Here is a 14,158-nt window from a genome sequence, read left to right as displayed (position 1 = left end):
TATTTATTTATTTATTTATTTATTAAGTTATTTTTTATTAAGTTATTTTTTATTAAATATGCAATGGTATGCAAAAATATGCAAACACACACACACACACACACACACACACACACACACACACACACACACACACACACACACACACACACACACACACACACACACACACACACACACACACACACACACACACACACACACAGACACACACACACACAGACACACACACACGTTTGTTAGTTTTTTTGTTAACTTTTAATGTGTATATGCAATCCTAATATGCTGCTCGTCTTGCATAGATACATTTTCCACAATGAACATGTTGTCACATCTTTTGATTTATGGCCTATAATTTATTTGACCATTTGCAGTTTTTAACTCTGGAAGATACCGAGCTGCCAGTTGAGAAAAATAAATAAATAAATAAAATACAGCAAAAACTAAGTAAAGCATTCTTTTAGAAAGTTTTAACAGTTGTTTATTTTTTATTATATTTTCCCTTGCATATTATTTCAGTTATCGGGACAATGCATCACATTTGTCACACTGATTCGCTGTGAAGCAATAACATTTAAGATGGCTGAAATTTAATCAGCAGGCTTCAACACAATTACGGATATCCATGAGGATGCCCTCCTCCACACAGTCTGCACTCTCAGATACACTCACATTTGTCATGCAAAACAATCTCTCCACTGCTGTCAAAGAAACTAATGGAAAACACTGGGATTTCTTTCAGAGTTTTATGTAGTGACAAATTTCAGATCTTTTAGGCTAAGATTTGTTATCTGTTACATTAATTGGAAGGGGTGTGTGTGTGTGTGGTGGGGGGTGGGGGGTGCTCGATTTCTTATAAATATATTATACTATATAATCTGCAAAAAAAACCTCAGGTCACACTCTGTGCATTATGAATAAATACTGGGGTCATTACATACAGTAAAAAAAAATGTTTAAAAATATATATATAAATAAAATGTAATTTGTGCATGTGCAAAACTTGCGTGTTCACACTATGTTGGAATAATACTGTCTGCTCGCTTAGAAAAGCAATAGCAGACATCTGATCTGATGTATACTTTATATCTGTAGCCACACAGATGAAAACCCCTAACACTAAAGCAAGAGTAAAGGTAAGCACAAGCTTGTAATCTCAGTCCATTTGAAGGTTTTAACCTGTTTATTGCTCAGTGTTTCTTTATGCAGGTTTTATATATATTTTAAGATCTTTCCTTCTGCACTACACTAGAGACATACAAGTGATGCAATTTTAATTTAGTTATCGTTGTCAAACAGAAGATTCACCTCTGTACTTTTATCAAGATCTTTCTAAACTGAGTTTTATATATATATATATATATATATATATATATATATATATATATATATATATATATATATATATATATATATATATATATATATATATATACCAGCCAGTTGCCTGGAATATAGAAAAAATATATAGTGAAAATAATATATGAAATATAGAGCTTCACACTGATTCAAAACAAAGTCGTAATTTGATAACGCCAAGTTTAAGTGTAGAATCATATGTGGGATGTTGGGATTATTAACATTACTGTAGTATGAAGCAGAGCAGGACCGAGTGTTGTGGAGCTGAGCAAGACTGCTGTCATGTTGTTACTGTCACGTGACCTCAATTATCAGTTGCGTTGCTTCACTCCCATTCATAAATCCAATAGTAAAGTGTCCATCGTATGCACACTTCAGAATCTCACGGGAAGTAGTAGATTTCAGTGGTAGTAGACTTCTGTTTTTCAAATACTACGTACTCAGACATACTACTCTTTAAGCATACTGTTTTTCACATACTGTATAGTAGGGAAGTATATGATTTTGGATGCAGTGACAGTAAAAACCTAGTCTGACAAGCCAGACCCACATCAAGATGTTTGGTCTGGAAACGCCCCATTGACAGCTCAATCTGAGGGGCGGGATAAATGGTTGTCTTTCAAACTCCCTCTGCATGCGATAGGATAGCGCTACAACCAACCAGAGCAACGAAGGTCAAGCGGAGCTAGTTGACAGATTAAACATTCGCTGTATTCAGTCGGCAAAACTCTGAACACATCTTCCCTTTTTAAGAATGACTTCAGTGCCGTTCTTTGTTCTTTTCTCAGAGAAAAGCTTAACTCCAAGTCTTCCAGAGTCGCGGTCAAAGCGGATTCGAAAGACAGCCGTTCGCCAGTTTCTGTATTTACTAGAAGCACGCAAGCGCAACTCGGACTCACCCACCAACTCTATAGACAATGTGAATGGCCTGACCAGAGTTCGGTTTTTACAGCTCAGAAGGTATTGAGAGTTGTTAGGTGATACTCGCGGCATATTAGATTTGCTGCCGCTATAGGGTGCGTCTATAGATTTCTAGGCTAGTGAAAACCTGGACTTATTTACTTTTTAAAGTTTTTTTTACATGTATGCGTATGAATGCTAATGGTGTATGTCTGGACGTTTAACACAGAGAAGGTCTCTGTGCAGAATTTGAAGGTAACTGCATCTAAAATATCAATAATAAATAGATTTCAGCATTGTGATTATTTTCTTTTCTTTTTTTTTCACCTGGCAGACCATAAAATGAGCAAAAACACCCATTAGCTTAGACTGAAAAAAAGAGCCCAAGCCAAACAGTGAATAGAATATCTTACTAGTGTGTGTGTTTGGAAAGAAATCAGACCTGGTACTCATCCAGACTTATTCATTGTGTTTGGAAAGCACAGTACAATACAATCAGCCAACCATGCAAGGTGTCTGATGCACCTTTTCACACTCTCAGAAGGGAGCCTGGAACCAGAGATACAGCCATGGACCACAGGCTGATCTTGATAAAGACTGAAGGCGTTTATGGGAGAGGACATCAACATGAGATGCCAAAAAAAGATTTTCATTCTTAATCATTGTAATTGCACACTGAGAATGAGATGGATAAATTGAACTGTCTGGCCACTTATCTCTGCTCGTCAAACTCGCATCCTCATCACAACCAGCGTGACACTTTCCAACCAGCTAAATGGTGCAGGGAACCTTGAATAATGCTTTCCAGGATAACAGATAGTGATCTGAGTGTATGCTGCTTGTAAAATATGAAATCAATGAATACCACACACATACAGTATCAATATGAATGCCTTTTATTGTAGTGGCTTAGGAACAGTGTGGAGTATGATGGAAATAATTGATGGTATCAGTGTTATTTTATAAACTAGTTTATATACTATAGTAGCCAGCAGTCATATCATCCTGTACCCCAGGACTGAAGCTAAGTAGGGTTTAGCCTGGTCAGTATCTGGATGGGAGACCAACTGGGAAAACTAGGTAGCTGCTGGTAGAGGTGTTAGCGAGGCCAGCAGGGGGCGCTCACCCTGTGGTCTTTGTGGGTCCTAACGCCCCAGTATAGTGATGGGGACACTATAGTGTAACAAGCACCGTCCTTCGGATGAGATGTAAAACCGAGGTCCTGACTCTCTGTGGTCATTAAAAAATCCCAGGATGTCTTTCGATGAAGAGTAGGGGTTTGCCCATTGGCCTCTGTCCATCGTGGCCTCCTAATCATCCCCACATATATGATTGGCTTCTTCAATCTGTCTTCTCTCCACCATTATGGCGGCCGTTACATCATCCAGGTGGATGCTGCACATTGGTGGTGGTTGAGGAGATTCCACCCTTCTAAATACAAAGCTCTTTGAGGACCTAGAAAGAGCTCTATACACATGTAACATTATTATTAAAAGAGAAAGAGAAGAAAAACATGTAAACATTTGAAATGAGCCGTTATTACGGCTGTAAGAATGTTATATATTATAAATATATAATTTCCAGCATTATAAAAATGTATAAAAAATGTATAACTTATTTCCGCTCATTTCCACATTTTCTTTCTATTTTTAAACAGGAGATTTAAATAATCAATGATTTCATATTATTAAGTTAAATATGATTTTATTCTTATTATCCCAAGCATATTAAGCATATTTATTCTTATTATTCCAACATTTTTAACAATCATTCGACTGACCACGTGAGCAGGTTCCCAGGTGCGCAGGGTCATAAAACTCGCTCCTTCACCGTGAATGAATCCCCATATGAATGCACAAGTTTTATCACTGAGGAGGCATGCAAATTAATTTTTTACAGACATCCACATGAGAAACAATTACTGTCTGAATAGAGCTAAAAATGCATGGCAAACATGAGGGCTTATGCTTCACGTGCTATCAGAGGTTTCCTACTTCCCACTTCAGAAGTTGTGATTACGAGCTTGTTGTGTTCAAGGGCTTTGTTTTCGGAAAAAATGGAGGACACTAGGTTCATACTTTTGTGTGTCTCTGGAACATGTTCTTTTAACACTATAACCATTTCATTCATTTCCCGGTCCCAGAAAATCATAGAATCACTGGCAAACACTAGCAGCACCACACGAAAGCATATTGTTTATAATCACATTCACAATAAAGGCATAATGTAGACAAGATAAGGCTGCTTACAGACTTTAATGGTAATAGTTTTCAGCCATACATCCAGACCCACTTTATATTAGGTGGCCTTAACTACTAGTACTGAAATTTTAATTAATCATTTGATACAATGCACTTATTGTGTACATATGTTTTTACATTGTACTTACATTTTAAAAATACCTGCATGTAATTTCTTCTGTAATTCATTTCTGTAGTTACATTTGTAATTACACAGTTGGCACTTCCCTTAAACCTAACCCTACCCTTAAACTGACCCACACCACCACACCTGTCCCTAACCCTACCCTTAAACTGACCCACACCACCACACCTGTCCCTAACCCTACCCTTAAACTGACCCATCCCACCACACCTGTCCCTAACCCTACCCTTAAACTGACCCACACCACCACACCTGTCCCTAACTCTACCCTTAAACTGACCCATATCACCACACCTGTCCCTAACTCTACCCTTAAACTGACCCATATCACCACACCTGTCCCAAACTCTACCCTTAAACTGACCCACACCACCACACCTGTCCCTAACTCTACCCTTAAACTGACCCATATCACCACACCTGTCCCTAACTCTACCCTTAAACTGACCCACACCATCACACCTGTCCCTAACTCTACCCTTAAACTGACCCACACCATCACACCTGTCCCTAACTCTACCCTTAAACTGACTCATATCACCACACCTGTCCCTAACTCTACCCTTAAACTGACCCATATCACCACACCTGTCCCTAACTCTACCCTTAAACTGACCCATATCACCACACCTGTCCCTAACTCTACCCTTAAACTGACCCACACCACCACACCTGTCCCTAACTCTACCCTTAAACTGACCCATATCACCACACCTGTCCCTAACCCTACCCTTAAACTCACCCATATCACCACACCTGCCCCTAACTCAACCCTTAAACTGACCCATATCACCACACCTGTCCCTAACTCTACCCTTAAACTGACCCATATCACCACACCTGTCCCTAACTCTACCCTTAAACTGACCCATATCACCACACCTGTCCCTAAGTCTACCCTTAAACTCACCTATATCACCACACCTGTCCCTAACTCTACCCTTAAACTGACCCATATCACCACACCTGTCCCTAACTCTACCCTTAAACTCACCCATATCACCACACCTGTCCCTAACCCTACCCTTAAACTTACCCATATCACCACACCTGTCCCTAACTCTACCCTTAAACTGACCCATACCACCACACCTGTCCCTAACTCTACCCTTAAACTGACCCATATAACCACACCTGTCCATAACTCTACCCTTAAACTGACCCATACCACCACACCTGTCTCTAACTCTACCCTTAAACTGACCCATATCACCACACCTGTCCCCAACTCTACCCTTAAACTGACCCACACCACCACACCTGTTCATAACTCTACCCTTAAACTCACCCATATCACCACACCTGTCCCTAACCCTACCCTTAAACTGACCCACACCACCACACCTGTCTCTAACCCTACCCTTAAACTGACCCACACCACCACACCTGTCTCTAACTCTACCCTTAAACTGACCCATATCACCACACCTGTCTCTAACTCTACCCTTAAACTGACCCATATCACCACACCTGTCCCTAATTCTACCCTTAAACTGACCCACACCACCACACCTGTCCATAACTCTACCCTTAAACTGACCCACACCACCACACCTGACCCTAACTCTACCCTTAAACTGACCCACACCACCACACCTGTCTCTAACTGTACCCTTAAACTGTCCTATATCACCACACCTGTCCCTAACTCTACCCTTAAACTGACCCACACCACCACACCTGACCCTAACTCTACCCTTAAACTGACCCATATCACCACACCTGACCCTAACTCTACCCTTAAACTGACCCACACCACCACACCTGTCCCTAACTCTACCCTTAAACTGACCCACACCACCACACCTGTCCCTAACTCTACCCTTAAACTGACCCACACCACCACACCTGTCCCTAACTCTACCCTTAAACTGACCCATATCACCACACCTGACCCTAACTCTACCCTTAAACTGACCCACACCACCACACCTGTCCCTAACTCTACCCTTAAACTGACCCATATCACCACACCTGTCCCTAAGTCTACCCTTAAACTGACCCATATCACCACACCTGTCCCTAAGTCTACCCTTAAACTGACCCATATCACCACACCTGTCCCTAAGTCTACCCTTAAACTGACCCATACCACCACACCTGTCTCTAACTCTACCCTTAAACTGACCCATATCACCACACCTGTCTCTAACTCTACCCCTTTTCCACCTCAATATCAGCAAAAGTGCTTTGCAATACAATTTGACCACAGTAAGTACATTGTAATTTTATTTAAATTTTTATGTAAGTACATAGTACTTAAGGCCACCTAATATAAAGTGGGGCCATACATCCTATTGTATAGCTACTTTTACCACACTATCTAGTCAGCTTGCTCACTATTCTGGAATGATGGTCAACTACATGCGATTTTCGATGTGTTTAAAATACACAATATGCTTCAAATGATTATTAATTTATGTAAATATGTGCTACTTTAACAACAATACAAGACAATTAAACTGTTGCGGAAAAAAAAACATGAAATGTGTCTTCAATCCGCCATTTTTATGCCACGCTCATCTCGGGAACTTGGTATCAAGATTATTTCCGAACTTCCCAGTGGTAATCACGACATCAGAGGGCGTTCATGTGCTATTTTTAGCTTGGAACATCGTATTTACAACACATTTACATTTACAAGGACTAATGCCTAAACAAGACACACCTGTGAAACAATCAGGAACGAACCAATGACGACATGTCACAATGGAATCACATGACAAACCAGGAATAAAATAAGAACATGAAACATTAACGTGAAACCAATGCAAAACACAGTCCAAGTAACTTTTGTGGCCACTGTATGTGAATGTTGATGCTTTAGCTAATATAAGTGTTGTAATTCTAGTTTATATTCTAATATTTTGTGCCAGAAATCCTGAATGGAGGTGTGTATGTGGATCAGAACAAGTTCTTGTGCCATGCTGACACCATCCACTGGAATGACGTCATCAAGAACCCACGTTCTGAACTTCTGGTGGTTCCTTCCAACAACAGTGGCAGCACATGTGAGTAGATTTGAGCAGATCTGACACATTTTAATAGCTGCAATGTTTTAATACAATAATGTTCATGAAATCAGCTTCCTTAAAAATTGTGAAGTATTATTATTATAAAAATGAAATGGTATGGAATAAAATGGAAGTATGAACAGTACACTTCTCTGTTCTTCCTCTCTTTTACATATTATAACTGTAACAGTAAATGTTCCATTATTTTATTCCATGAATGTTAACCCAGGTCAACTCAATTAGAAAACTATTACATCAATTGTGTGCAGAAAAAGAAATCCCCTGTTAGTAGTACAATTTTAAGGATGTCTGAATGTATTTAATAGCAGTACAATGTGATATGTGGTGAATGGTAGACAAATACAATTCAAATTTAAATCATGTGTCTGAGCTATTTATAAATGATCTTTGTTGATACTGCATTGGTTTTATATGGAGCACACAAGGTCATGGGTGATTCTTTTGGATTATTTCCGCAGGCAGACGGTGTCACAGATCTTGTAATGGACGTTGCTGGGGTCACCAGGAAGACCAGTGCCAAAGCTGTGAGTTTTTCTTTTTTCTTTCCTCTTTACTGTTTGTTTTTTCTTTAATCTCATCTACATTATGATAACATTGTTTATTATATTTTAATGGTCCCCTTTGAACGTTCTATTCACTTAATTCTTTGCTAATTCTTTATTGTGCTGGTCCTCCAACATACATTCTACTGACTACAAGTAACTTTCCAACTACATGTCATCTTATTTTAACCTTAACCCTACCCTAGTAGTCTTCTAATATTCTACTAACACTCTGAGATGAAGGTTTAATGTTACTTGTATAGTCAACATAATGTGTTAAAGGGACCATCAATATAAAGTGAAACACAGCCGTACTCTCTCTTGCACACTTTAATGACGCTTTAATCACACTTTAACCCTCTGGGGTCTTGATACATTTTGACATTCAAGCTTTTTTCAGTTGCTTATAAACATAGTAATGGCTAAAGTATATGATTGCACTGTATTCGGCACAAACTGGGCTACAAAAATATGTCAGCAATATGTATGTACATGTATTAAATTTTAAAGTAGAAAAAGACCCTTTACAGTTTTGAATAAAGTATTGCTATTATCATTATGACCATCAATGACAGAGTATTTTGAGTCAATTTTGCTATTATATGGGAAAAAATATACTAGAACGTGCCAGAGGATTAATTTTTTTAAACTCCATCTCTGATCGTTTCTTACGGACAAACAAATCAGACAATTGGCAAATAAACACTCAGAGCTGTAAAAATATCATAAAATTACCATAATAATCTATAACTGTCTATTTTATGAGGATTTGTGTAATATATAGAGAGAAATTGAAGTTGATTTAGAGATGAACTGTCTAGAACAAACAAGTGAGTTCCCACAAATTCCTCTGGGGTTTGATCAAAGTATCATTCTTGATATTTTGAACATTAAGAAGCACTTTTAAATGCAAGTTATATGCTTATTTGACTGTTGTGTCAAGACATTTTTACATTTGATTGTTTGAGGCTACAGTATGTGCCTTCTCATATATCTAATCAAGTTTTATCAGAAGTAAACAAACATTTGTTTTTTCTTTTTTTCTCAACATGGTTTTGAAGTTATGAATTTTCATTTCTGGCACCATTTCTAATAAAAGGCAAAAGTCTGCTGTCTGGTATTGTCAGTTTGAGCCTCTGGGCCAGTTGCTGTGATAATTAACTGGTTGGAGGGTTATCAGGGTATCTCTACTGTCTGGAACCTTCTGGTGTTACAGCTCATAGTGTGGGTGGTAATTAGAGCTTAATAAAAGAGCGACACAAAGAAGGGCAGAGAGAGACAGTGAGCATATTGTCAGAGTGATGCACTTTAACTGCAAGAGACATTTCAGACTGCTGCAGATGCCGTGAAGTATTTCAGTTCATGGAGTTTGATGTCTAATAAGATTGAGTGACAAACTTGTTATTTGACAATGTCTCTTTTGGTTTTTGCGCACTACCTCATTTAAGCTGTCAGAAATAATACTATTCTACACAAATGAAATATAAATATCAACCAAGCACCTAAAGGCTGACCCACACACATGTATTTTTAAATCGTATCAGATTTTTGACATGTGAGATATCACATACTAGCCTGGCAAGCCAGACCCACATCAAGATGTTTTTCCAACTCACCATTGACAGGGCTCAATCCGAGAGGCGGGAAAAACGGTTGTCTTTCAAACCCCCTCTGCATGCGATAGGATAGCGCTACAACCAACCAGAGCAACGAAGGTGAAGCGGAGCTAGTTAATATATTAAACATTCACTTTATCTGGTCAGCAAAACTCTGAACACATCTTCCCTTCTTAAGAATGACTTCAGTGCCGTTCTTTGTTCTTTTTACTCAGAGAAAAGCCTTACTCCAAGTCTTCCAGAGTCACGGTCAAAGCTGATTCGAAAAGCCGCCGTTCGCCAGCTTCTGTGTTTACTAGTAGCACGCAAGCACAACTCGGCCGTCATTATGTTACGCCCCGCCCACCGACTCTATACACGATGTGATTAGCCTGACCAGAGTTCGGTTTGTACAGCTCAGAAGTGTATTGAGAGTTGCTAGACGATATTCGCGGCAGATTAGATTTGCTGCCACTAGGGTGCGTCTAGATTTCTAGGCCAACACCATACATGATTAATAATATATTTAATAATGGAATGTAACTAAGACAGCACAGTACACATTAACAGATTCCATTCAAAAACAGCCAGAGTCCCTGTGAGTGTGAACACGGGAAATATCGCAATATTTCTCATGGCCGAAAGTGACTTTAAAGTAAACATGGCGGACAAAAAGAAATGGCGATAATAGTGTCTGGACTGCATTTTGCAGATAATTTGTGTGTGTGTGTGTGTGTGTGTGTGTGTGTGTATGTGGGCATGTTTTTGTGACATATGAGGACACAAATGTGTATAATGACATGGGTATGACATAGGTATTACAAGGAGAGGGTGAAATATGAGGACATAAGCCATGTCCCCACTTATATAATACTTATAAATCATACAGGACGAGCTTTTTTTTAGAAAGAAAAATGCAGAATGTTTCCTAGGTTTAGGGGCAAAGGGCAGTGTAAGGAGATAGAAAATATGGTTTGTACAGTATAAAAACCATTACGCCTATGGAATGTCCCCATATGTCACAAAAACAAACGTGTGTGTGCGTGTGTGCGAGTGCAATGCATGGTTCACGCTTTTATCCATCGCTCAGGCAGGACAAGTAATAAAAAATAGCATTCCAATCAATCGCGGGAGGATGAGAGATAAATATTTGTGTTTGTTTGATAAAGACTGTTTTGCAAATTATTCTGGTTGCCTTTCCCCGCCACATGCTTCAAAATCACTCACCGTGTACTCGCGGGGGAGCCAAAGCTCATTAAATATGCAAATCTTATCCAACCGTCTGGGTGTACATTGTCCCGCTTATTACACGGCTACTAGTCTCAAATAAAAAGTTATTAGTCACAAAATATTGTCTCGAGATTAAATATTTTATTAGCTCTTACGCAAAGCTTCCGCGAATAAAAACAGTTCCAACCTGCTTTAAGCCTTTATCCATTGCTGAAGATTTGCCATATGCCCTTGCTAAATGTTGAAAATGAATGCTGAAAGGGTTAGTTCACCCAAAAATGAAACCAAGCCTATGATTTACTCACCCTCAAGTCATTATAGGTGTATATGACATTCTTCTTTCAGACAAATACAATCGGAGTTATATTTAGAAAGTCCAGGCTAACGTTAATCCCAGCAGTAGTTGTAGTTGTGTTTGGAGTCCATAAAAAATGCAGCTGTCCGTCAAATAACGTGCTCCACGCGGCTCCGATGGGTTAATAGAGCCTTCTGATTCGAATCGATGCGTTTGTGTAAGAAAAATATCTATATTAAAAACATTATAAAGGAAACCTGCCTTGAAGTCTTCCATTGTAACCCACGGCTGTTTAAGCCACAAGATGGCGCCAGCGTTAAGCAGAGAAGTAGTACCGGTCAAGATAACTCGTAGTACCCGGATGAGCGGGTGTTATCTGGAAATAACATACCGCTGGAATGCGCGATTGACCAATCAGAATCAAGTATTTCACAGAGTCGTGTAATAACATTAGTTAATGCACTATGAACTAACATGAACAAACCATGAACATCTTTATGTTATTAACTAATATTAACAAAGACATACAAATATGGTAACAAATGATCTGCTCACGGTTAGTTCATGTTAGTTAATGCATTAACTAATGTTAACTAATGACCCTATTCTAAAGTTTTACCGACTTTTCTACTAGATTTATGCTAACAGTATGATTTGAATGGCCAGTATATTAGCATGGCGAATTGCAGATATTTTACTATTTTGAGATTTTAAATGTGTTATTATATTTTTGAGTGAATTATAAGTAAATATTGTTCAAATTATCTGTACATTTGTATTCCAAGCAATCGGTATTCACGTTTATCTATATATTATAATTCGTCATTAGTTACAGCTGGAGGATATCATTGATATGTGTTTATAAAATCTATATCAAAGACCAATAAATATATTTGAAATAGTTAAGGATGGGTACAAAATAGTATATATTTATTGGCCTTTGGTATAGGTTACACTTTATTTTATGGTGTGATTGTTACAGTGTAATTATATATTTAATTACTGAGGATTAGGGTTTGGTGGAGGTTTACTTGCACGTAATTATGCAAATGGATTGTTATTACTATTGTTATTATTGTTATTACTATTGTTATTATTGTTCTTGTTTCATTATCATTCTCTCTCTATCAATATTTATAATCATACAGTGACAAAGACGGTGTGTGCAGAGCAGTGTGATGGACGCTGTTTTGGTCCGTATGTCAGTAGTTGCTGCCACCGTGAATGTGCAGGAGGCTGTTTTGGACCCAAAGACACAGACTGCTTTGTATGTCAACTCTTTATTTTCTGTATGATTTAAAAGGGTAATAAGGCAATGACAATGTTTGTTACACAGAGGTATCTCTACATTATAGTTAAGCTTTATAAATCAAACAGACATGTATGACTGTGCATGTTTTTTTTTGTTTTTTTTTTCTCAGGCTTGTACCAACTTTAATGACAGCGGGGCCTGTGTGACACAATGTCCTCAGCCATTCGTCTACAATCCAACAACCTTCCAGCTCGAACACAATCCCAACGCCAAATACACGTTTGGAGCTTTCTGTGTCAAGAAATGCCCACGTAAGTTAGCTTTCTTGGAGGACGGCGTTACTAATTTAACCAACAAACACTTTCCATGGTAACTGCTCTTCATGTGCAAAAAAGTAAAGGAGATATGGCCTGATGATTCCATTTTCATTTTGAGATATTATCTTTTTTCACCTATCACAGCAGTCTCATTTAAACTCTAATATGTTTTGCTGTCTGGAACTCAGATAACTTTGTGGTGGATCACAGCTCTTGTGTCAGAGCCTGTCCGAGCAACAAGATGGAAGTGGAGGAAAATCACGTGAAGATGTGCATCCCGTGCACTGACATCTGTCCGAAAGGTCAGTGCTATTCATAAAGTTTGTTTAGTTCTCATGTTGATTTTATGAATAACTTGATATAAAAATGTCCCCAGGCAACTGTTTTCATGGCAGGTAATAGTACATTTAGCTTTTTTAGCTAAAATAATACAAAAAGTACACTACCTTTCACAAATTTTGGTCAGTGAGATTTTTAAGAAACTTTACCAAGGCCACATTTTTCTTCTCAAAAACACGGTAAAAAATGTGGAATATTTTTTACAATTTTGTAATGATTTATCTCTAATAATTTATTCCTGTGATAGCAAAGCAGAATTTTTTGCATTATTACTCCAAACTTTTAATATCTGAAATCATGCTGATGTGAAACATTTCTTGCTATTATCAATGTTAAAAATGGTTGCACTGCTTAACACTTGATGAACAGAAAGCTCAAAAGAACAGCATTTATTTGAAATTAAATCTTTTGCAACATTATACATTTCTTTACTGTAGCGTACTAGCTTTTATTCAGTTTAATGGATCCATGCAGAATAAAAGTATTGATTTGTTAAAAAGAAAAAAAATCTTACTGACCCCAAACTTGCAAAGAAAGACCATGCATATTTGAAAGACATCAAGCTGATCTAGCTAATGCATATTCACATTTGAGAGTAAACAAACATGATCAAAAAAGAAATTGGTTATTTAACTGAAAAGCTGGACTTTTTCCCCTTGCCAAATGAAGCATCGCACTTTCTCCCATTTAGTTTCCTTTCAGTGGTTCCATCTCCCCCTTCTCATACATTCTTTGAAATGACAGAACCAATATGTGTTGTTTTGTATGCTGGTCATCAGAAAGGGATTCTGGTGCTATAGAGTGTCACTCAGACTTCTTAACCATCTTATCCATCAGGATCAACCAGAAATACCATTCCAGTCAAATACCAAACCAGCCTCTTGTTAGTTTTAGATGGTCTTAAAAGAA

The 14,158-nt window shown here is 38.2% G+C and overlaps 1 protein-coding gene across 2 annotated transcripts in view; it reads left to right on the top strand.

Moving 5' to 3' along the window:
• erbb4a (erb-b2 receptor tyrosine kinase 4a) overlaps nucleotides 1-14,158 on the top strand; it is a 239,765-nt gene that overhangs the window by 167,153 nt on the left and 58,454 nt on the right. For both annotated transcript variants that reach the window (XM_067442181.1, XM_067442182.1), the window contains exons 4-8: nucleotides 7,521-7,655; nucleotides 8,138-8,203; nucleotides 12,490-12,608; nucleotides 12,763-12,904; nucleotides 13,099-13,212. In XM_067442181.1, the coding sequence (XP_067298282.1) occupies nucleotides 7,521-7,655; nucleotides 8,138-8,203; nucleotides 12,490-12,608; nucleotides 12,763-12,904; nucleotides 13,099-13,212 (576 nt within the window). The remainder of the gene's footprint in view (nucleotides 1-7,520; nucleotides 7,656-8,137; nucleotides 8,204-12,489; nucleotides 12,609-12,762; nucleotides 12,905-13,098; nucleotides 13,213-14,158) is intronic.

The sequence above is a fragment of the Pseudorasbora parva genome, chromosome 4, assembly GCF_024679245.1.
Source record: "Pseudorasbora parva isolate DD20220531a chromosome 4, ASM2467924v1, whole genome shotgun sequence".
Lineage (NCBI taxonomy): Eukaryota > Metazoa > Chordata > Actinopteri > Cypriniformes > Gobionidae > Pseudorasbora > Pseudorasbora parva.
The sequence above is the reverse complement of the archived record's forward strand: the minus strand, read 5'-3'. Positions and strand labels throughout refer to the sequence as shown.